The 26,704-nt window shown below is 35.1% G+C and overlaps 1 protein-coding gene across 1 annotated transcript in view; it reads left to right on the top strand.

The window, feature by feature from the left end:
• Window positions 1-26,704, top strand: part of LOC131048132 (putative nitric oxide synthase) — a 132,479-nt gene that overhangs the window by 76,503 nt on the left and 29,272 nt on the right. Inside the window, exons 5-6 of the mRNA XM_057981995.2 lie at window positions 44-125; window positions 23,073-23,093. Of these exons, the coding sequence (XP_057837978.2) occupies window positions 44-125; window positions 23,073-23,093 (103 nt within the window). The remainder of the gene's footprint in view (window positions 1-43; window positions 126-23,072; window positions 23,094-26,704) is intronic.

The raw sequence follows: 26,704 nt of genomic DNA, 5'->3' as shown, positions 1-26,704 counted from the left end.
GTTGCAGAAGCTGAAGAACAATCATCTTTAATGTCAAATGCAGTGTTCATAGTATTCATTTGACAAGTTCTAAATCACTGTCTGGATTCGTTGGAGTTGCTTCTGAAATTCAACAGCAAAAAAAGGTTGGAGCTTTGCCTTACTTCTGAAATAAGTGAATCTAGATGTGCCCTTTATTGTATAATACAAAATATATTTCTTTAATTGCACATGGAATTGGTTTTTAATATTTTTCTATTTGATTGTGTATAAGTAGGACATTTGTTTTATTGCCTTTAGTCTGGCTTCTTTCTGTAGTGCTGGTTTGCAGCATCTTGGATGTTTGTCACTCTTAATATCTGCTGTTGGCATTATTTTCTTTTGAACATTTAAGTTTCAGGTGAAAGTTTGATCAAAGGCTATTTTGCCTATAATAGTGGGTAAATGTATGCATCATAAAGAATATATATGTGATTAATTTAAGGCTGTTCATAGAACAGTACTAAGTTATATTTTATATAGAGATGATGATCAACTTTGTTACGTATCTTCTACTGTCCAACACTACAAATATTTTTTTGCTTCAAGAGCAACATGGATGTTACATCTTTTTCCATCAACAAATACGATTTTACAAGCATGGTGATAGTTTAATGGCCATCTTATTGTTTGAACTTTGTGCATATGGTTGTTCTCTGATTTTTTTAATAGCTATGCAAGTATAGGTTTAGCTAGCTGTTTAACGAGAACAAACTCAAGTAGCTTGTTAATGCTTTGATCTCACACCTTCATGCAACATGAGATGTACTTAACCAAGAGTTCCATCATGTAAAAACTGTAAAGTATTCAATGTGAAATACATGTTGAAAAGGAGTGAAGGATGTGATATGCCAATTGCAGATGTATGTTCATAATATTCAAAGAGTATATAGTAATAGACATGACCCATCCGACTTAACTTTTAGTTTTAATATATAACTTAATGATAGGTAATAATCGAGGGTAGGCTACATGTATATTATAATCTGCAAGTTTCTAATATAAGATGTGATAATCACACATGGTAGATTATAGGTTCACAAGAAATCACTTTTCTGTGAAAGCTTCAGAACTTGAACTTTAAAGCATCAGTGAAACTTTTTTTTTTTTTAAATAAGGGTTAAGGATCTATTGATGTGTTTTTTTATGCACGATCGAACATAGAATAAAATACCAAAGTATTTTACCCTCTTGAACAAAATCACCTCAAATGCTAAATATCTGATCAGCTAAGACGATTCTAGGGTTTCTACAGTCAGTTCTTGACATGTGGGTAACTCAATGGCTTGATGTGTTATGCTGTTTTAACTTGGGGACTTACATAATTGTCGGTTTTGTCAAACTTATCATGAATAACAATGGGTTGCCAATGACTTCGAATGATTTTGCAATTATAGCTCTTGATTCTAATCTAACAAAGGATTTTCAAATAAAATGCAAAAGGGATAAGGGTTTAGAAGTTCTAATCTAAAACCTAGAATGCAAGACGTAATGAATGAGTCAATGAGATTCAACTAGGCAAGGTTTTACCATCAAAGAACAATTCAACACATGCTGAGTGCAATCATCTAAGGTAAAGTTATAGATGTTCAAATTATCACCATCAACATCAATACCATCAAGGCAATGTATACCAATGGATGTGCAATAATTGACGTTAAGTTCAATCAATTCTAGTTGACCACACAAGACAAACTTACAATCAGCAAGAAACTAGTGGTATGGATTATACGAATCTCATTCAAATGCATTCAACACTTCTTTCATCCAATCTAAAATACTTGAAACAAATTATAATCTAAATTTTGGAGGCAATGAGAACCACAAATACATACAAAATCTAAACAAAACCACCACACTTCAATGATTTATATTCAAGATTGCTGCATATAGACGACAAGTCTCAAAAATCTCTCTTACAAATGAGAGGAAAATGGGTTTATATAGAGTCTCAAATGAAATGAATGACCAAGATTCAATTAGAATCAAGGGCCAAAATCTTGCCAACACTACCCTAAAATAACCCTAATTAGGGTTTTCAACAAAAAAGAAGAGGTCCAATAGGATGACGCCTAGTCATCAAGCAAGGAATCTTCTAGAAGATTCTGTCTTGCATCCCTCTCTCTATCTGCATACTCCAAGAATCTGGCCAAGACTGAGTTGAGCTCCTCCATGGTGATGTTGGGTAAAGCTTCCTGTTGCATCCAAGGCATCTGAGCAAGCATCAAAGACACTTTCCCAATCCGGCATGAGCTTTTACAAATTGTGGATGTGATCCACAAGAGAAACCGAATCATCTATCCGACTCTTCTTCAAAGATTCTAACTGATTGAAGTAAACAAATTTCATCTTTTCTTTCAATTCTTCTAAGTGTAAACTCATCAATTGATGTAAGGATCTTGGATTGAATCTCCTGGATTGATCCTTCCATCTCTGTGCACTCCTGTCTTGCATGATCATAAGTGGACTTCCGCATAGCCAAAGAACAATACCATCCTTGAAAACCATAAACATCACCTGCATGCACAAATCCCTCCTGGATCAACGTAGGCATTGGGATTCGCTTCAACCCTTTGAGGCAAGGAAATGTCTTCTCCTGCATAGGTTGGAAATCATCCCAAACTCCCTCCAGATATTGTATATTGAATATGAGCATTGACGTCTTGTCAAATGCTTGGTCAAACTGAGCTAGGAAATCATCTGCTTGTTTTGATACATCTTCAATCCATTTTCCAACCTCTAAATGTGTACTCCTTGCTGCCTCATACCTCCAATGTCTTTCCAAGTGCAATTGGAAGAGTTATCCCTGTTCTATGCTTTTTCTTTTGGAGAAAATCATACTCCAAAAGTTGTCTCACTACCTGAAGCATAATCATCTTATCTGTCGGATACCTAGGAAGCTTGTATGGTTCGGATCAAAATCCCTGAATCCGCAGGTATGTGAAGGTAGGAAATTGTATATAGCACGATCTATACTTCTCAATAAGTTTTGTTGCCTCCTTGGACAACCATTTGTGGATCCCACCTTACAACAGTCTTGTGATGTACATGGTGAAAGCATCGTTCACCCTCTTGTATTGTTTAATCTTGTGCATATGAAGTTGTGGATAGCACTCATAAACTCTATATTGCCCTGGCCCATTTCCGACTTCGCCCTTGCATATCAGTCCTTTGTACACAACAAATTTGGCTAGTGCATACACAATGTAGGAGGCCATGCTGAATGCTCGCGTTTTCTCCAAACCTCTCAACTGGAAGTCGAGGTTATCACTGATTATCTTGGTCCAGTTGAACACCATTCTTTTTGATATTTCTTCAATGTAGTAGTACATCCAATTCTTGAACAATGCCCCTTGAGGTGCTCCCATCACTCGGTTGACTAAAAATACTAAGTCGCTATACTCATCTTTGAAGTCTGAACATAGAAGTCTCTTGGGCAATCTAGAGTGGTGATGCCTTGGCTCAATGACCCACTCATTGTTCACAACTGTCATACATGCATCCGCTCTCTTCACAAATTTTGCTAAGGTATCATCCTTAGTCATCTCTTGCATGTCCATACATCTGGGAATTCCAAACATTTCCACAATTGATCCTTCGGCTAAGTATGCAAGCACTGCCCCTTTAGGCGATTTGATCATTCTGGTTCTTGGATCATAGTGCAAAGCATGGAGCAAAGCACATAAGGCATGAAGCAGCTACGAGAAACATGAAACAAAGCAAAGCATGGAGCAAAGCACATAAGGCATGAAGTAGCTACGAAAAACATGAAGCAAAGCACATAAGGCATGAAGCAGCTACGGAAAACATGAATAATACATATGAATACACAAAAGGCATGGATCATGAAGTAGACAGAGGAATACATGTAAGGCATGAATCATGCACATAAGTACACTTAAGACCAAGTCATACATGTGGAAAACACATTAAGCAAAAAGCCAACATGTCAATTATGAAGCATGGATAAACACATACACATGAAGTATAGACATGGATATGCATAATGCACTTATGGAGTGAATATGCTGAAGACACATCAATCATGAAGCATATAAGAGAATATACATAGCACATGAAGTATACACATCAATTCACTTACGTGAATAAATGTATTGATAGATCTTCCTATTGACTAGAATGTATTCATTGTTTTAGCCTTACCCTGCAGGATGGCAGGATCAATGCTCTGATATCACTTGTAATGTCCCCTAGTAAATTGGTTTAAAATATCCTAGTTATGGATCTCAGTTCTTAGTACAGGGGTTGAGAGAAGGTACCTTAGCCTCTGCTGTTGTCAAATGACCAGTAAAAATAAAGTCAGAAGATACCACAAATTACATTAAGGAATGATCATATGAGCGACTATATACATATAGAATTAGCTATGTATATCATTAAGAGGAACTCTTGTAACATTAACAGAGTAAAAATCATGAATTATGGTGGTGAACTATACTGCAAGATTTGGTAGGGTGTCTTTAACAGTCCCCACTACTGAATGTAACCATGTAGGGTGCCTTAATACAGCAGTTCCCCCTATTGAATGTAACCATATAGGATGCCTTTGTACAACAGTTCCCCCTATCATATAGGGCGCCCTGTACAGGGTGCCCTTGTACAGCAGTTCCCCGGTCCCCCTATCATGTACGGTGCACTTGTTGATTTATAAGTATTCAGATCGTTATCAGATTATTTAGCAAACAAGTACCAGTATCCAAATGTTTGTATATTCAGATTATTTAGATTTTTATCTACCAATATTCAGATTGTTATCAGACTATTTATAAGGCAATTATCAGTATCCAGATGTATCAATATTCAGAAAATAAATAATTTCAGATAGTCTCAATTAATCATCATTACTCAGATTATCACCAATTCCTAGACTATTGCAGGATACGCATGCTTATATAGCGTTGTTGAAACTGTATGATCATGAGTATATGTACCAGTGTTATGAGTGCCTAAGTTTGGTTATCGTAGGATGAAAATGGCCTGATGCTCTTCTGCGATGATTTCTCCTTTAGTATCATTCATTAAGTATGACACCAAGAGCAAGGATGTTACTGCCTGTACCTTAATAACAGTTCTGATCTAATCTGATCCGATCGATGGTGATGTCCCTAATTGCTTTTGATTCATTTCCTTTATATCTATTAATTAGAGGGAAAGGTCACACCTCTTCATCATATATGCCCTTTGGTAAGAGACACACCATTTCACCATTAGCACCCGTTGAAAGAGTGCAACTCTTCATTATTTCTGCCCTTTGAAAGGGACATAACCTTTCACAATCAAGTCTGCACTTTTATTTAAATCAGATCTGCACCTCTGATTCCCCATTATCCCCCCCTCAAATGAAGTTTTCTTCTCCCTTTTATATCTCATTGTTGAAGGAGTCACAACTTTTGCTTCAATGTCTTTTGACCATTCATTTACTTAATTAAATTTTAATTAGTTATATTTAATTATATTTTTAATGTTTTAATTTAATTTTTTAATATTTAAATTTTATTATTATTATTTATTATTAAATTCTATTTCAAAGTGGGGACATTATAGATGTGGAGTCATCATCATTGGCTTATTGAGAGACATCTTCGTATGCACTAGTGTAATCAATCTCATAGGATAGCTCTATCTCCAAGTTTCCTACCAAGAAACTCTTGTCATTCAGCTGATGCTTATTTTCCATGATCTGATATATGAAATCAGAATGTTTTTAGCACGAATCTGCCACACATAATTCATCTTTAACACCCAAATCTTGAGTGCCATAAAAAGAAGACTCTACAACACCATTAACCTCGTGAAAAGGCTGTTATCTCATGATGATGCAAGGAAATATAACTGCTGTTGTAAAAGTCAGAATTGTTGTCATACCTTTGTGTCATGTTATCAACATCTCTAAGTGGCGGACCATGTTTGCATTCTCTCCCTCTTTGTGATCAACATGAAGACGCAAGTGTGCAATATGCGATTCCTAAAAAATAAATTGAATGAATGATTCAATAATCGGATGATTACATTGAACGATATACACACGTATATATAGAGGTTACAAGACAATGTTCTATAATTAGAACATAACGTTAAAGTAAAAGATTAAAGACCTAAACGCTAAATTAAGCGTGAAAGCTAAATTAAAGCTTAAAAGCTAAATAAAGCTTAAAAGCTAATTAACTAAAAAGAAAAAGCTAAATACTAAATAAAGCTTAAAAGCTAATTAACTAAAAAGCTAAATGACCATTAAACAAGGAACTAAATATAGGTGACTAAAATATAATTAAATATTCTAATACCCTCCCTCAATGGTCATTCTATCTACTAACTACCCTACAGAAGACACTGTAGGTCTTTTGATCACAAATGAAAAGAACACTTTGCTGCGGTGGAGACCCTCCCTAGATCTGAAAAGTGTTAATGACCAAGAAATACCAAAATCCATCCAACCTGACGTTGGGTAACCAAACTGAAACTTGAAACTATGATTTTGAGGAAAATTGGCAAACCCTTTTGCAGAAGAGTATCAACTCCAAAACTGACTGCAAGATATCACGGTTGCAGATGTTCGCCCTGGCAGGTGCGACCCAAACTAACTGCAACAAAGCACGATTTTGAGGAAAAAACCGTCAAACCTTGAAATAGGAACCCTCAAAAAGAGAATTTACGATTTTGAGGAGAAAATCGAAAAACCAAGAAATTTGAGGTTACAAATCATCGTTTTTGTGGAAAAAAAGGGTAAAACTTAGATAACTAAAATCTTACGCGAATATCGCGGATTACAGATGAGATAATTTTTAAGGGAAAATTATAAACCCTGCGAACAATTTTTGAGGAAAAAATCGTGAAAACCCTTCCATGATTTTTTGTGGAAAAAATCAGAAAACCGATAGACAATTTTTTAGGAAAAAATCGTGAAAAACCTGGGACCTGTAAGACGAGGTCTGGCCTAAATCAATCTGATCAAGGCAACGATATTCAGATATCGTGAACATGCATTGTTTCCAGGTGTTGTGGTAGCTATTGAACTTCTGACTGTGTTCCAACATGATGTTGGTCAAAGATGCCATCACAAAAATGGAGGTTGAACGAGGTCAACCTAGTGAAAGCATGAGACAAAAGAATTTGATTCAAAAATCAGAATAGAAGCAGGGGCACAAAAAATCTGAAACCCTAGAGGAGAATTCTGGCACGAATTCCAAGGCGCAAATTTCGAGGTTCGGAAGAAACTCAGAAATAAAAAAATTTCTGTAAACTTAAAACAGCATAAATGGTGCCCAAAAAAAATAGAAAAAATCCCAATGTCCATAGAAATAGCAGAAATTGTGAATTGTTTTTAAATTCCAAGGCAAATTTGCTGGCACAAAATTCGAGGTGCAGAAACTGAGGCACCCAGAAAAATCTGAGACCAACCCAGAAAAGCTCTCGAAAAACCCACCAAGAATCTGAAAATAGAATGCAGATCCGATAGCTCAAAAATTGAGGCATGGAAAACGATGCACCCAAAAAAATCTGTCGATGACCCAGTTGAGGTCTTGAAAAACCCACCAAGAATCTGCAAGCAAAATAAAATTTCGACGTGAATTGAAGGGTCAAAATGCTAGTAGAAAATTGCAGAAACCCTAGGAAAATTTTCAATATGCCAAAAAAAACACTCCAAGTTGCAGGCCTGAAAATCTCCAGAACTCTAAAAAAAACATGAACTGTTGCCCAGCACAAAGAATTTCGCCCACGACCCTCAAAACCCTCAAAAAGCCTTTAAAAAAAAGCAAAATCGGTTTTTTATAAAAAAACAATTAAAAAAAAATCTGGAAAATATTCCAGAAAGAAGGCCATGAATTTTTTTTTAAAAATTCGCCAAATTTTAAAGAATCCCATCGACCCGCTCTGATACCATGAAAAATAAATTGAATGAATGATTCAATAATCGGATGATTACATTGAACGATATACACATGTATATATAGAGGTTACAAGACAATGATCTATAATTAGAACATAACATTAAAGTAAAAGATTAAATAGCTAAACGCTAAACGCTAAATTAAGCGTGAAAGCTAAATTAAAGCTTAAAAGCTAAATAAAGCTTAAAAGCTAATTAACGAAAAAGAAAAAACTAAATACTAAATAAAGCTTAAAAGGTAATTAACTAAAAAGCTAAATGACCATTAAACAAGGAACTAAATATAGGTGACTAAAATATAATTAAATATTTTAATAATTCCTCTTGATCTAAACTCTCATATGGTGGAAGTGGGCTTGTGAACATGATCTCAACTTCTTTAGGACAACCACATGATGACAGATTTTTGCTTTCCCCATGATCACTTGTAGGCTGCAAATTAGCAGCCAATGACTCTTCTTTATTCACTAACCTTTCTTCTAGGGTTACTCCTTGCCCCTCCTTCAACACTTTAGCCTTATGACTGTGTGGTTGAAGGTTCATTGTTTGGAATCAGAAATTTAGAACCCTTTTCATTTGCCTTGGGTTCCAATGTTTTATTTTTTGACTCTCCCTTGTGCTTGGAATTTAACACTGTCTTGGATTCAAATGATTTATTTCCAAGTTCTTCCATATGCTTGGATTTAAATATTGACTTGCCATACGCTTTGATGTCAGGATCATTCATCATTTTGGTAAGCTCATCTATCAATTCTGAAACTGATTTACCAGGAGTATTCGTTTTTTATTATAAATCCTGAATCACAACTGAATGCACAGGCTGGTAGGACACTCTGTGCTTTGATACCACTGTAATATCCCCCCAATCTGAAGTTTAAATTTTCTGATTGAGGGATATTTTCTGACTTCTGATTTAATTGCTCTGAATTGCTTGGCAATAGATAATATATTATTTGCTGATAATATTTGTTGACCAGCTACAGACAATAATCGCAATTCTGGAAAATAATGATCATTTCATGCTTAGTCTGGTGCATTGCATATAATAAATTCAAATGTCCAAGTTTGAGCATGTAGAAGCTAGAATGTGGGCGGTTGGTTGGGAGAAGATGAAATATCCCTTTGCAGCCTTGCTTGGTCCAAAAGGTGACATAGGAAAGCCACACACTTCCTCTTAAAACCCTCAAATTGGTATGGTTGAAAGTTGCAATGATATTACTCTTGAAATGTGTGCAATGACTATTCAAGTCTGCCCTTTAGAATGCTTTCAATCTGCAGATCAGTAATCCTTGGATATATTCTTGAATCCTCTGTGAAATTCTGTGAAATTAAAGCCCTTGAATAAAGCCTTCTAAAATCAATGCTCTTGGATGTTATTCCACACCTGCAAGCATTCAAACTCTTGGGAGTTTTCATTCCCAGAAGTATGAAATTTTCCAATTGCAACAAACTCTTGCTCACAATTTCTCCGATTCTTCAAAAAGCAATATTAATAATGAATGTGGAATTAATTGCTTTTTAGCTTTTTATATCTTCCTCAAAGGGTATTGTTGTGACCTAGTTCACACATTGCCCCATCGCAGATGGGGACCCCTTGTTTTCACTTTTTTTTAGGTTTTGTCCTAGCTTTGCATTTTCATAAACCTTCATTTTGAGAGAGTTAGGAGTTAGAGTTTTGAGGTCATCTGGGCCAGATTGAGAATTTATGCTCAGAATTGAATTTGAATGCTGCCAATGTGTTCAGAAGGTTTGAAGGACGAAAATCGCAATTGCTTTAAGTCATTTCTGACAACCTGCTATTTTTAGAAATTTTTGCTTTTTTTGCTTTTTTAAAAAACTGACATCTGGGTTTTGTTCTTTGAGCTATTTTATTACTACCCATTTTGTCGGAATTTGAAAATTTCGCCTCTAGATATAAAAAGCAAGGCTTAAAAAATTTTGCTTTTTTTCGAGATTAGGGTTTTTATCCCCATGCCAAATTATACCTACCCATGTTCTCAGATTTTGAAAATTATGTCTCCAAGGGTAAAAAGCAGAATGCAAACCCTAATTAGGGTTTCGCTCCAAAAGATCAGCTATAAAATTAGTACCCATGTTCTCAGATTTCAGAAATGAGGTTTCTAAGTGCAAAAAGTAGGGTATAAATCCTAATTAAGGTTTCTGTTCAAATAAACCAGCAAGGTATCAGCATGGCATGAACACTGTCAAAGGATTCGAATATGGCACATTGAAAATTTCGTCCAGGTTGAAGAAATAAAAATGGCATACAAGTTCAACAAGGTTCAAGGGTAGAATGGCAGACGATAAGTTAAAATGTGGAAGAAGTTTGAGCAGGATCATTAAAAAATTGTCCAAGAAAAATTGTCCAACAAGCGTTAAACTCTTACCAAGGGTTAACTAACTCATGGCAAGGGTTACTTAATCTCTTGCCTAAGGTTAAGCTTATTCATGCAACAAAAATGTCTGACAATTTTCAAAGTGCACCTCATGTCCAAGCTAGAAATTCTTTCCAAGTCCACTTTAAAAACATGGCACAAGGAATTAAAAAAAAAGGTTCACTCAAAATTGACATGTCCAAGAATTTTCAAAGTTCCCTTTGTCCATCATGCCTTCAAAGTACGCCTAGGCAAGAAAAAAACATGGCACAAGCAAGAAATTCTTTCCAAGTCCACTTTAAAAACACGGCACAAGGAATTAAAAAAAAAGGTTCACTCAAAATTGACATGTCCAAGAATTTTCAAAGTTCCCATTGCCCATCATGCCTTCAAAGTACACCTAGGCAAGCAAAAAACATGGCACAAGCAAGAAATTCTTTTCAAGTCCACTTTAAAAACATGGCATAAGGAAGATGTGCAAAATTCGCCAAAGCTTGAGAAAGAACGTAGGGCCCACTTAGGCAAAGTTGAAGATGGCATAGAATAAAAATGATATAAATTTCCTAGTTGGCAATAAAAGATGACATGGCATTCCAAGGGAATTAAATATGGCAAGTATGATGACTTGGCATTTAAACAATTAAAGTCACAAAAAAAATAAAAAATAAAAAATTGTGACATGCCTTCCTCAAATTTGAATCTCTAGAAGGAGATTTAAAACAATAAAAACTTTTTCTAAAACATGATGGAAGCTTCTAAGGATAAAATTCCAACTTCTTAGAGGGAGGATAAAACAATAAAACTTTCTAATTTTTGAGAATCTTCCAAGCTTTCTTCTAGAAGAAGGCAAGGAGTCTAAATTTCCTAAAGATAGAATAAAACAATAAAGCTTCTAGAAGCAACTCAAGAAGCTATAAAGACAAGGTTTTACCATCACTTCTCTTTGCCAAATTCAAGAAAATTGCTAAGAGTGATTAGAGTAAGCAGCTCAAAAACTTAAAAGATTATTAGATTCATGCCAAAATCTAATACAGATGCAAAAGCATATGGATTTCAAAGATTCGATGTTGTTCAATTAATCAAGGAGACAAAGCTCTTTTAAATAGAGTTACAAAGACGATGTTTCTAAAAGAAACAATCGTTAACTAGAGGCGAAATTAGAAACAACTTAAATGACCATTAATAACACAAAGAGAAAGATATTATTCTAATACCCTCCCTTAATGGTCATTGTTCTAACTACCAAGAGAAATAATAGAGAAGGTTTCCCCCTTCTTCTCAGAACACACTGCAACAGAAGACGAGCCTACCACTAACTCTGCCACTTGAGATGAGTCTGCCATCGACCCTCCCAGAAACTGCAAAACTTCTGGAGATACCCAAAACAACACCAACCGTCTAACCTGATGTTGGAGAACTGTCCCTCCCTGTAACCAGAGACACACGAAGAATAGCTGACACGATTTTGAGGAAAAAATCGGCAAACCCTCCAAACTATTGTAGATGAGCAAGATGCCCGAAAATAGATTGCAAACAAGAGACTAGTGCAGATGTTCGCACAACTCCAGGTGCGACTAAAAACAGACTACAACAAAGGAAAATTTTTGAGGAAAAAATCATAAACCCTCCCATGATTTTTTTTTTATAGGGACAAAAAATATTTAAAAACCCACAGATAATTTTTTAGGACAAAATTATTAAAACCCACAGATTTTTTCAAGGGAAAAAAATATTAAAACCCATCAGAATTTTTTTTAGGTAAAAAAATATTAAAAACCAAAACAAACATCGATGCCCATAAGCCATCTTCACGCTTTTCGAGGCACGAAAAACAAGGTACTGAGAAGATGTTAAGTGCACAAAACCTAACTGCCTTCCAACATCAAGTTGGTCAATGACGCCATCTTGCACGTTTCCCAATGCACGGAAAACGAAAAAAACTAAGAGGTGTTGGCACAGAATTCAAAAAAATTGAATCCCAATGCAAAAATAGAGGCAAATGCAGGTACAAACTTCAAAAAATGAAGTACGGCGGGCACAAATTTCAAGGAAAAAAATTCCGGCTGACCCAAAAAAATCCGAAGACAACCCATAAATCCTTGCGAAAAACCCAAAAAGAATCTGCTATTGGAATCTGGATCCATTGGCTTGAAAATTGAGGCACCTAGAAAATTCTGACGACGACCCAGTTGAGATCTTGTAAAACCCACCAAGAATCTGCAATCGGAAATTCTTTTTGACTTGATCTGAAGGGTAAAAACCCTAATCGAAAATGCAGATTTCCGTCCAAAAATGGCAGAAAAAATTTGCAGGCGGGAAAAAAATCGCGTCACGTGGTTGCGCAAAATGTAGGAGAGACGGGTCGCGGGGGAGGGCAGAAAATAGCTAGAAAATAGCTGAAAACCCTAGTAGTGCAGCCAAAACGAACTGCCAAAGTAGCAATTTCGAATAAACAAGAAATTTTTCAAAAAAAATTGTTAAAAATTCGTGACGAATTTTTAATTGAAAAATTATTTCGAAAATAACCAGTGCTCTGATACCATAATACAGATGCAAAGGCATATGGATTTCGAAGAATCGATGTTGTTCAATTAATCAAGGAGACAAAGCTCCTTTAAATAGAGTTACAAAGACGATGTTTCTAAAAGAAACAATCGTTAACTAGAGGCGAAATTAGAAACAACTTAAATGACCATTAATAACACAAAGAGAAAGATATTATTCTAATAAAATCTGATCATATTATCAGATAAGTCTTGCAGAGATAAAGTAAATTCAAGGGATTAAAGAAAAGAAAATCAAATTCTTCAGAGGAAGCAGCTCCAAAATCCAATTAGATTATCAAATTTTAGAAAGATTTGGATGAGAAATAAAGCAAAATCAAGGGTTTGAAGGAAATAAGTTCAATATTTTCCTCAAATTCGCCATTGATAACAATTTGAAGGTGAAAATTCTACCTTGAACATCTCCAGAAGAAGGAATAAAGCAGATTCAAGAAAAAAGTTCGAATTCTGCTTGAAATCACTCCAAAGTTTGATTAGATTTAATCAGACTTTGGAGGATTGGCCATTTAAAGCAAATCTAAGGGGTTGAAGGAGACAGTCAAGAGGTTTAACAAATTCGCCATTTTACAGCAGACTAAAGGTTTGCTAATAATATTCTGATTTCACCATTAATCATCCTTGAATCTACCTTGGGAGAAAGAATCTAAATCTGCACAGACTCCTTAAAAATCTTTCAAATTGGAGGAAGATACATATCAAAAGCTCATCCAAGATCATTCAAGACAGCAAATTGAAAGAGGACCTGCCTAAGGAAGAATAATCTCCGCCTTGTCAAGAAGGAAGTAATCTGAATTCACATTGTTCAACTGCTGCTATCATGATCAGCAAGGAAATTTTTAATCATCTCCAAACCCGCCTTGGAAGAGGAAGATTGTTTATATCTGATATACACGTGATAACCTTCCAAGTTTGAAATGAAGCATGAACCAAAATCTGTCCAAAGATGTGGAAAGTCCGCCCTTTCATATCCAAAGAAGAAAGTCATCCAAAATTTGCTGAGGAATAAGACATGTCCAAAGAAACTAAGCACAAAATTTGTTCAATAAATTGAGAACTTCGCCATGTCAAAAGGAAGACATATAAGCATGGAAACTTTTCCAAAAAAAATTGAGACCATCCAAGTCTACCTAGGATTGGACAAATAAAGCATCACATAAAGATGGAATAAACTTTGCCAAAAAGATGTGACAGAAAGACAAACTGTATGATTCATCCTGAAATTCGCCATGGACAACAAACACAACAATTCCCAAAATTCACTAAGTATAAGAAAAATAGTCCAAGACAAAAGAGATGCATGATTGTCCAAGTTCACCAAGACATGAAGATTCACCTAAAGATGATTGACCAAAAGTTCCTCCAAAATCAGATCCAAGACGTCAAGATTGAGACAAAATTGTTTGAATTTTTTGAACCCTAAGACATGAAGAAATTGTCCAAACCCTTGCAAGTTTATTCCAATTATCGAGGCATAAATGGAATATGTGAAGATACCTAGCTAGAGTCTTGAAATTTGAAGACAAATCTACCATACCAGGAGAATAAAATTCTGATCACAATTCATATGAAAGCAAGTTGGAAGATAATTTTATTTTCCAAAATTTTCAAATTTATTATTATTTTCAACACTTTTAGAAATTTTCAAAATTCAAAATTTCTAGAAAGTTCTAGAAGATTTTTGAGAGAAGAAATAAAACTTTCCATTTTGGAAAGATAAAAACAAAAAAAACAATAAAAAAATATTTTGAAAAAAAAAACAATAAAAAAATTAAAATAAAACTTCTAAGTTTAGGAATCCAAAATTCTATAAATTCTCAACCCATTCACTCCATAATTCATTATTCAAGTTGAGAATTTTGGAGAGCTCTTCTCTCAAATTTCATGGATTTTGGATTTTTGAAGAAGAATTGTCCAGAAGTGGAAATTTCTAATTGTTAGAGGTCAAGAAATCAAGAACTTTCTCAGATTTTAGGACAAATTTTCAGAATTAGAGGTAAAGTTCAGTCATTAAGAGGATTAAAAACCTCAATTTGACTGAATTTCCACACCCTTCTGTCTTAATTTTATTAATTCCTTGGCCAAACCCTTCTTTCAATCTGCTTTTTCAAAAAATTTAACCCTTTTTCAGGTTGAAAGTGAAAATATTAGGAAGGAGAATTAAAAATCAGAATTAAATTATGGAAATAATATTAAGTTTCATGTGTTTTGCAGATAGCAATGAAGTTCGCCAGCAAGGGAGTGCAACAAGAATCTAAAATCAAGTCCAAATGGAAGAATATCACCGACACAGATCTCGGGCATGTTGATATGGAGGAATTCAAGAGAAGGATGTACGATATGATGGACACAGTCCTACACCAATTGCTCGAAAGATGATGCAGAATGAAATTGTCCAAGCAATTGGATTTCCACCAGCCAAGAAATGTACTGAATTGATAGTTGAATGTGCTTTGCACTATAAAGCACAGTCGAGAAAAATTATTGCACCAGATGGAAGAATCCTGGCTAATCTTTCAGAACTGGCCATCCAAGAGACCTTTGGCATACCGAAGCATAGTAAAACCACCTATAAGACTAAGGAGCAAGCTCAGAGGGTTTATGATAGTCAGTCTGAACTCTGTGCTGCGAATGTGAATAAGTTTTGGCTGGAGAAGAAGAGACCTCAAGGAAACGTACCAAAGTATTTGTTGCATCCGTTCTTCAAAGAAGAATATGGAGATCTCATCCTACTACTAAATCGAATAATGGGCAGCTCTAAGGGTCAATTGTTCCAAACATCGATGTATTATTTCATGGACGGGATCACTGCAGGAACCAAGTTGTTCAACTGGTCACGTATAGTCAGTGACAATCTTCATGAGAAGTTGATGAACTTGGAAGGACAAAGGCATTCCACATGAGTTCATACATAATCTATCTATTGGCTGCAACCTACAGATATTCAGGACTGATTTGTAAGGGCATAGTAGGGAGTGGGGAGAATGAGTTCAAGTCATATGATTGTTATCCTCAGCTGCAGCTTAAGGATAAAAGTTTCCGAGCCCATGATGCATTCCTGATGTACATCACTAGAACATTGCAAGGAGGTACTCACAACAAACTTTCTCATGAATCAAAAAGTTTAATCAGCAAGTATGGATCCTGGTTTATCCAGTTTCCAAAGTTCACCTATATCAGAATACAAGGATTCACTGGCTGTCCTTACCGATTGCCAATCTACCCAACCAACAGGATGGTCTTGCTAGAAGTTCTCAGACAATTGGAGACATATCAGAGCTTCAAAAGAACAAGGTAGAAGGCAGCTGTATCATTTCCATTCTTTATTGGAAATATGGAAGAATCTTGTTCAACACAGGTAGCTGAAAGTGCCAGGCTAGAGATGCTGTGGTACCCTTTTACCTTCTACCAATCGAAAGCTAATTTTGACCCTCACCATAACATCAGAACAACAAAGAAAGATTTAGACATATAGTGGATATAAAAGACTATTGGGCAAATGCGGAAGATGAATTTGATATCAGAAAAAGAATGTGTTCCAGGTTGTCAGTTAATTTCATCAGGATGATCGGACCTTTCCTTGTGCCCGATTAGCTGGAAGATGACGAAGAACATACTCAGCCCGACTTTGATGAGCATGCACCCCTTCCTCATATCAAGTGGTTAGAGCCAGATCATGCAAACTTGACCATCCTAATGAGACCAGTCATGAAATATACCAGATGATGGGTTGGTCAGCAATGTCAAAGGTCGAATAAGAAAAATGTAACTTTGACCTATAACTTGATGGGAGCAATGGAAGGATATTCTTTGAATGAAGAAGCAACTCTAGGTGCTAGACCAAGCGAGATCGTTAAAAGGAAAAGGAAGGCAATTTAAATTGAAGAACCTGTTCAGAAAAGGCAGAGGATAGAACCATCTCATTCCACCACATCAAGGAATGAGAAATACATACTAAATATTGATGAATCATTGGTTGAAATAGAAATTCCTTCTTCAGTTCATGAGGAAAATGCAGAATTAGTCCATCAAGAGGATGAACAACCACCATCACCTACTGGCACAAAAATCTTAGAATCAGAGCATGACACAGATATTGAAGAGGAAGAGTTCCAAGAAGGAATGATTTCCGCTCTCCAAGGAATTGCACATGACCAAGAAACAAAAGAGGATCAAGAAGTGGAAGGCATTGAGCAACCTACTGTTCTTGCATGGTTGAGGGAAAGATTAAAAATGAACACACAAGTAGTAGAAGAGCCAAAAGAGGATGACATGGCTGATTTCTTAGCCAGGTTAGAGCAAACTGTTGTGAAGAAGTCGGATAAGAGATATTCTACCATCTAGAGAGATGAAACAGGCAATCGGCTAGTGCAAATAGCAGTGCTTAAAGTAGATAAGGCAAAAGGGGATATTGGTCCACATGAGTTTGAGATCACCACTTTTAACTTGGGACCAACTACAAAGGCCCAAGCAAAGGAAGATCTGGACAATTCAGTCACATCCATAAAGGCGCAACTCGATGAAGAAACAAAAAAGAAGCAACAATACAAGAAAGAAGTGGAACGTCTAAGAGATTATATTCGACACTTGACTACCAAGCCACTCAATCAAGCAAATCTAGAGACTCTCCTACTTTTGGATTCACAGCAGGTGGTCAAAGGTTTTGAGGAAGATGTAGTAACAACAAGATAAATTAAAGATTGTATAGAGAATATAAAAGAAGCAACCAAGTTCATAGAAGGGATCACATCAGCATATGATCAAACTTCTTCTTTGCTTTCCAAGATTGAGACTTTGGTAAAAATATGGGCTGATTTTCAGGATGTCCAAGATAGAATCATTCCATCCCTTAGAGAGTTGAGAGGAATCTCATCTCAAGAGTTGGTCAATCAAGAGATAATTGAAGCAGGGGCTGCTTATGATTTCCATAGTTGGCTCTGGACACTGGTTGCACAAATGAGGTCTTGGAGAAAGTGAAAGTTGATGCTGATAAAATAGAGAAGCGGATAAGAACCGTTCGGGATAAGACGTGTCTTATAGTTGCAGAAGTACTTGAGAACGAAACAATCTGAGAGAGGGATATGCAGTTAGAGAATCTGAAGATCAAAATATAGGACATTTGCTTTGCCATCTCAGGACCGGTCTTGAAAAGCCACCTGGCTAAAATATCAAATCTTCTTTCCGTCAGGGGTGCTTTTTAGAAGCAGCAAGTAGACTGGGAAATCACCTTTGCTTTGTGCGTCGATGACTTGGAAGGATTAGAATTCAAAGTCAACCTATTGCCACATGTCTCCATGGATGATATTGACCAGATTGTGTCCAAGTTCATCGAATATCCAAAGAAAGGGGTGCAATCCTAAAAAATAGCATCTCGTGCCACTTGTCTCCTTTGTAATTGATCTTTGATATTATTTTGGGAAACCCTAATTAGGGTTGTGTTGTTTAGATCTTGACCGTTGATCTTAAATTGATCTCGGCCATTTATTTCTCTTTCAAAACTCTATATAAACCCCTCTCATTCTCTCATTTCATTGTTGTGGAGAATTTTATGAGATTGTTGCACAAAGCTATTTGAGTAATAAATATTCATTATCAGTATTGTTTTGAAATCTTTTTATTGCTAAATGGTTGCATGGTTACATACTCTCTTCAACAATTAGATTAGATTTGCTTAAGTAATTTGTTTCAAGTTGTTAGATGAATGATAGATTTGATAGTTTAGATTGGTGAAATCTCGCTCATACTTTTGTTGAATGAATGATTTTCGTTTAACGTGCAAAGTTAGTTTGAGCTTTTATGTGGATGTTTAACTTAGAATAATATTGTTCAACTGTTGGTATTATTTGAAAGTGTGAAAATTATAAGGACAACCTTAGAAGATTGCACCCGCTCTGCGTAGTTGTCCAAGTGTGGCAAAACAAAGTGTCGTTACTAAATTTCACCTAATCTATACCGTCTCTTGAGCTCATAGAAATAGCATAGAAGTAGTATAGAATCCTTAAATCTTCATCCTTTTTATCTTTTTGAAGTCCTAAATCGAAAATCCAAAAACATAGAGCATAATTGTTAAATCTGCCTAAGTTCAGCCTGTGAAAGATATTGATTAACAAACGTAAGTCCCCCTTGAGATTTTCAGCACACACTACCCAAGCAGCTATCCCACTAAAGTCGCTTGTTCGCACATATAGACCTTGGAGTTGCCTTGTGGTCTTCTCACAATCTTGGCCCAAGTAGTGATTTTGTTCAGGGGAGGATAGAATATCCTTGTGGTATTTTATTCGAAGTGTTCGGTAGATGATAAGACATCCACCGACAGGTATGATTTTCTCTGTGCCTTTTTAATCATTAAAAAACACATTACATATTTGTTTTCTTATATAACTTAATATCTAAATAAGCTATACTAGGACTTTTTGTAATGTTACATTAAAATATTTTTAGATGAACATTTTTGGAGGGTAAAAGAGAATTTAACATATTGGTGCCAAAAAGGAGTCTATGAGACAATCACTCATAAGGAAGTTATTCAATTTTTATGAAATCAAATTGTTTCTTTCATAGTTTGATTACCTATGTTCAACCCTTTTAGTGCGGAGATTCAGAGGATGAAAATCTTCTTGTTCCTTGAGGCGGCTTAACTCAGGGGTCGCAGTTGTGCAGAGAAGATTGCTGTTTTTTTGGTTTTCAGTTTGCTACAGTACTGTCACTACATGCCCTTTTTAGTATATATTTGTAACCTATATATATATATATATATATATATATATATATATAGCTGCTACAACCCTTTTTAAGTATATATATGTGATTCATAACATATTTTTTTTAAAGACAAAAATCCTTGGAGTAAACTCTCTTGGTTTTGAGGCAAGAGTAGAGGATGAAAGAACTTTGTTGTTTGAGGAAACTTCACTGAGGAATCACAGCCGTGTAGAAAGATTGTAGACTTTTTTAAGTTTCTAGTCCGTCATAGTATCACTGCTATAGTACTTCCATTGCAATATTATTCATACTCTGTTTATACAACACCAGGATTATAGTGTTATTGCTATAGTACTACTATAGTACACTATCATCATGATGAGTATTTATAACAGCAGTTTGCAGTATGATTTTGGTGTTGATTCCAGCCAGAACAATTATTATATCTGTGGTGTTACTTGTATTTTTTGTACCTTGGCAGTCTTACCCTTGTTTAGCTCACTGTTGCAGTAAAATTTGTTAGTTGGGTTTTTGCCATTGCTTCTTTATATATGAATTATTTTAAACAATGTATTCATGAGCATTTTTGCTGTAACTTTGTTATTTATATCAGTATTTTATAAGTGCATAGCTAGGTGCATTATAATATTTGCAATACACAGGGTGGTCAAAAATAAATGTTGATGGTCAAGGTTGCTGCCAATATGCAGTCATTGATGGAATTGGGAATGTCATTGTATTGCTGTTTACATCAGAAATTTTGTGGTTTATACTTTATTAGAGTTGCAATTAATTTATAGTGGAAGTTCTTACCTTGCATAGATAGGAAAGACAAAGAAACCATAGGGCTTATAAAAATTTGAAAAGGGACACCACAAGCCCAACTTACCAATTCTCAAGCCATGGGGAGATAGTGTTACATAATCAATTTTTTGAGAATGAGACCTGTTGTGTAATTTCCCCAGTCAAGAACTGTAGGAAAATAAACAATTATTTTGTATTTTCGGAATATAGAAGACTGAAATGAAATGCAAATGATGTAAACTCTTAAGCTAATGTCATCAGTAATTAATTTTTAGAATCAGTTAACAATAATTGACAAATAATCCCAAACAAATGTAAGTTTCAGATCTGCCTTAGAAATGACCATGATTAATATTCATTAAAAATTAAAGTAATCAGATTTGGGCAGCTAGATAACCCTTAATCATCAATATTAAATCAACTCTAGAGGGCAAATTTGTCTTTGACAATCAATGATATTCAAAGACTATAAATCCTAGATATTCCAAATTGAATGAAGGGGCAATGTCAATTCTGATTATTAGCAATGATTAATGTCAAAACCAATAATTATGAGATCAAAACAAGCTACTAACTTGGTATTCTACCAAACAATGATTAATGATAGTTTAGTAATTGAATCCAAAGCAAGTTATGACAAGAGGTAAGAGTAAATTACTGCACGAGACAGTAGCAATAAATCAATATATAATCAGCTAGCTTACAGGTAGCTAGATAACCCTTAATCATCAATATTAAATGAACTCTAGAGGGAAAAATTGTCTTTGACAATCAATGAAAATCAAAGATTATAAACCCTAGATATTCCAAATTGAAGGAAGGGGCAATGTTAAATCTGATTGTTAGCAATGATTAATGTCAAAACCAATAATTATGAGATCAAAACAAGCCGCTGACTTGTTATTCTACCAAACAATGATTAATGATAGTTTAGTAATTGAATCCAAAGCAAGTTATGACAATAGGTAATAGTAAATTACTGTATGAGATAGTAGCAATAAATCAATATATAATCAGCTAGCTTACAGGTAGCCATATAGCTTGTATAACGAGCCAAAAATGTTGCAAAATGTTGTCAAGTTGTACAAAAATGCAAGATGAGGTGTCACTATGGTGACTTTATTATGAAGATAAGCCTTGTCTTCTATCAAAGAAAGATGGGGCAGAGCAATCAGTGATGCTTGCTCTATTACAGTATATTGCTGTCCTAACTCTTCTTGCTGCCATCATAGCACATCCTATCGTATTCTTTGGAGCATATCTACTGTTGACATCTATGGAGCTTTGTTTGTGATTTTGGGTCTTTGGATAGGAAAGTATGTAGAAGGCCCCCAACTTCCTACAATTTAACCTTGTATGTATGAAAATACAAACTGGGATATGATACAGACGTAAAGTTCAATACCATTGGATGTGATACAAAGCATGTTGCTTTGATACCATTGATCTAAGGCCCAGGAGTGTCAGAGGCGAAACACCCTTATCAGATTAAATGTACTATGACAGAAGACTATGTTTGAATGAAAGAGGCTGTCCACTATACCAGAGTGTGAAATGCTAGGTGAAAGATGGGTAATGTCAGAGTTGGACTCTACAATGAGAACTATAAAGGCAAAGTTTTTTATTATGCAATAGTTCAGTACATGTTACAAATATAAGTTTCTCTTATGTAAATGATTATTTAAAAATATCACCCTTGGCATACAATTCCATTGGCAATTGATATTAAAATGTATATTATGTATCTTGGCATTGCATTTTCTGATCTTTTATTTTTCCAAAGAGATACCAAGCATGTGGTGACTCTTTAAATTCATGTTTTACTGTTCCTTTTTAATGAGTAAGGTTTCCTTAAGTATTATAGAGGGATTGACGTCAATGATAAAATAGTACAATAGTAAGTTCAATCAACAACGAGTGAACTGAGGATGCTGAAATTTCTTTGATAAATAATGTACATAATTTGTGAAAGCTCAAACATTATTACTGATGAGAGATAGTACCATCTCCATGCTTGTATAGAGTCAAACCATTCTTTAGTGTATAAGGTGGCTAATTCGATTTTATGAGGCAGGGCTTGTTTTTAGAGGTCTACAACTATCTACAATTGTTGAGCTTATTTTGGAAACTTGTATCAATTATAAGACTATCCTTACTTGTCTAGAAATGGTTTATTTCTATTGTGCAATTGCACTACTACAATTTGTTCCATTTATAACATGATCTATTATTAGTTTTTGACCTTAACCTACATTTCGCTAAGTTTATCTGCTTTTGGGTGGTGCTCAATGTTTGTTTGGCCATTCAATCTGATTTATATTTTCTTTGACATGAGGATATATAGGATATATATACAACTAAATTCAATAATTTTGAATACAAAGAATATGCTGTTTCTGTTTTCATGTAATTGCATAGTTTGTAAGTCATTTTGTAAGTGCATAGCCTCTCATGATAGACAATTGTTTTTTTTTTATCCGACAGGTAGCAAGTTGTAATGAATTATTAGTTGAATTTTAATGTCTCTTTCAGTTCCTTGTACTTCAGACCTATCAGGTTATAAATGATTGATCAAGGACAATGTTTAATAGATGTGATTAATTTCAGAACAAATATTGCTGAACAATTAAATTTGATGCAATCATCTTAGTACATCAAATATGAAAATTAATATTTATTGTTTTGTAATTGTTTCTTGTGCAGGGGCGTGATGTTTATGTTTTGGTAAGTGAACTTTGTATGTCATGAGATTTCTGTCATTCTTTTTTCACTCGTAGAGCTTGATGATGAACATTTGATTACCATTCATTGACAGAAACAGCCTTCCTATCTCAAAATCAAATGCTTGTACTTTAGAGTTGTTTCAGAAGTTCATGGTATGCAAGTCCAAAAGGGCTATTCTGGTGCACAAGTCAGCATATAATTTTCTGTTTCACTATATGATTTATAAAATGTGATATGTATCATCTTATGTGTGAATTGGTCAGGCTTATTCTAAGCCTGATGATAAGATATTTTGAAATCATCTAAAGATCCTTATCAAACCGAGGCATAATATGCAACTCTACAGGAGAGGATCTAGGCAATTTATTTGTTGCTAATATCCACAATAATATTGTGCAAACAATTTAAGAGGTAATTTTAAAGGAATATGAATATGCATGATCAAAAATTTGTTAAGGCATTTAATGTCACTTATAATCTTGTTCTTTAGAGAGGTTGGCCGGGTAAGATAAAACTAAAAGGAATACCTGAGAGGATTCAATAAGCAACGCATTCTTTTTTTTTTGGCATTTTAATTCACACCTTTCAATTCAACACAAAACATTACATGTATAGCAGAACTATTCTTCAAATTAGGCAGGGAGCTCCCTATAACAAAATTTAACTTAATTTGAACAATATGTACTTGCTATTTACAATCCATGTAAGTTTTGGTGGGTGGTTCATGAATAGAAAACAAAACTAAAGGTGTATCTTTAAGTATGCAATACAATGTAACTAAAAATAAAAACTTATCTTTTTATTTCTCTGGCTAGGGTACAAGGTGATTCAGCACTTTAGCTCAAGGCAAGAGGTTTTTTATGTTTGTTGATTGAAAGTAAATCTTACAACAGCTACCATGCATGTGTTGTCCAACTAAAGGTAGACACTGAGCAATGCAAGTACATATAAGCTAGTTGGTTTTACCAACACGAAAGACCATAGCAATCCCTCTGAAGAAGTTCTAAAACCCCGGGTTATTCACCAAACAATCTCTGTGATATGAACTTGAAAACCTTTTTTGTTGATTCTTTAACAAACCTCGACTGAAAATTGCAACTGTGAATGCACTGAAACCCTATAGCATATGAAAGCTGTTTTATATATGATGTGATCAAAGACTGTCATACAAATCCTTCTATGATTGTTGAAACTATTGACAATACTATGGTCAGATGTTGGAAAACCAACAATAAATATAATTTTGTATGATATTATGATTCTTGGTCCATTAATTTTTCATTCATTACAATCTGGCTTTTATAAAACCTTTGCAAGCTTCCAACTACCCAAATCGCTTGACAATATAATTTTACTAACTACATTATTCTTTTTAACTAACATTTATTTACTTATTTATCAACTAAACTAACTATAGATGTAATATACTTACAACATAAACCCCCTTGTTACATCAACTTGAGCAAAGGATGGAACATTGCATGGACTGAATACAACAGCCCATTTGGAGATTTAATGAAATGCCTCCACCAAATCTCTTTGCTCACCCAATATTGACCAAACAAATCACATCAATGGATGTCTTGACTGTCAAACTCTACAAATCCTCTATACCACATGAGAGAACTAATCCCAACCTCCATGCTAACTCTCCATTGAGAGTCGACCCTACTATGAGTGTGTCAAAATACCTCCTCCAATGCTTAAATAATGAGAAAACGACTCTCCTTGAAGAGTTCACTTCCATTTGAACGTGTTAGTATCTCTCCTCTAGTGTTGTGGGATCTAAATTGCTCCTTTGTGTACAATAGGAACAAACCAATGTAGATACACTAACCTCACCTCATATTGGAGGTTAAACCATCCACAAAATAAGTGCATATACGCTCACTCCACTCTATTTACAGGTAACTTTATCCACAAATATTGCCAAGAATTGTGAAGGCCCCCCTTCGTCCATGAAGGGACACAAATGTGGTGGTGCTTGTCAAATAATCTACCATCATGGAGCGAGAAGTTAGATTGAGTTGTGGAATTTCTCCAACCTCCTTTGTCCTTCAACATCCTCTATGACTATCTCAATCCTTGCTAGATGTAGCATTAAATGCTTTGAAAGCCCAATCAGCATAATCAAGACATTTAGGCATATTTGTCAAGGCCGTGAAATAAGAGGATGTTGGATTCAACTGAAAATGCATCTTTTGCAATGAAATTTTCAAAAATCTCTTAAAAGATTTGGGTTTTCTACTTCAACCCTCCTCAAAATATCATTAATGACTTCGTACTTCCTTCATAGCTAGTAATCCAAAAATAACATTACACTATTACTCCAAAACTACAAATAATGTCACATACTTTGATTGCATAAAAAATAAAAAACTTCAAACTCTAGTTCATAGAGCAAAAAACGATGTCATGAAAAAATCAATGTAGGCTTTGAACCAACAACCTTGTTTAGACCTCAATAATTTATAAATCCACTGATTAATCTTAAGGCAATGCTTGAGATTGAGGCAACAAAACTAACATATATAATTCTTTTGGCAACAAAAGAAGTAAGAAACAACCTTTTTACTAAGTTATCGAGTCCTTCTCTTGGGCATCGGATTTCGGTACCGGTACGAGCCGGGTTCGTACTTGGGTTCGACCTGGGTGTGTTCCCAGAGCCTGGGTTCTTTGTGGGTCTAGCTTAGGCCAGACCCACAGAGAACTTGGGTGTCGGTAATGCACCTGGGCAGCGAAAAATGACCCCACCAAATTTAAAAAAGAATTTTTTTGCTTTTAAAAATAATTGAACCCCTAATTTTGCTCATATGAGACATTTTTCACCTTCTATTTGCTCATTAACTGATTTCACTTGCATTTTTCACCATTTTTCTTCCAAGCTTGTTTTGAAGGTGGTTGCATTTTCCTTCGAAGGTGAAGGCTACGGAGGTGTGAGACACGCATCAAAGGCTTAAGAATCGTTGGAGAAGGCAGATTTAGGCATCGAAGGTGAGTGAATCCTCATTTTTTACCAAGTTTTCAAGAATTTTTTAAAGATTTTTCAAGTCTTTTAAAAAGTTTCAAGTTTTTTTTAAAAAAGTTATATAAGAAGTTTTGAATATTTTTTTACACTTTTTATATGCATAATAGGGGATCATAATGCCAATTTTTTTTAATAATTTTTTTCAATAATGTTGTTTTCCTTTTTTTATTTTAGGTTAATTATTCTTACATAATGGCTCAGTCTGGGAGTGCAAGTGCAAGCTCTAGTTTAGTTGCCTAGGGCTGAACTCAACAAAACCCTTTCAAAATTGATGCCGATTCACCACATTGGCATTATACAACAATGATCAAGCAAATGTCTGGTGGTGGGAGTTATCTTTGGTGGTGTAACCATTGTGGCAAAGAGCATACCAGCTCATACTATCGAGTGAAAGGTCACCTTTGCTTCATCCGTGGACTTGGAATAAATTTTTATGAGGGGTCAGATGACAAAGGGCTACCAAAAGCTCTAGTTATGCACTATATTAGAGAACAAGAGGAAGCCTAGAGGAGAAGCAACAAATCAAAGATTAATCATTCTATTGCCAAGGCAAGCTCGAATAGGCCTTCTAGTAGTAGTGGCT

The sequence above is a fragment of the Cryptomeria japonica genome, chromosome 1, assembly GCF_030272615.1.
Source record: "Cryptomeria japonica chromosome 1, Sugi_1.0, whole genome shotgun sequence".
Taxonomy (NCBI): Eukaryota; Viridiplantae; Streptophyta; class Pinopsida; order Cupressales; family Cupressaceae; genus Cryptomeria; species Cryptomeria japonica.
This window is presented reverse-complemented; position numbering and strand designations above follow the sequence as displayed.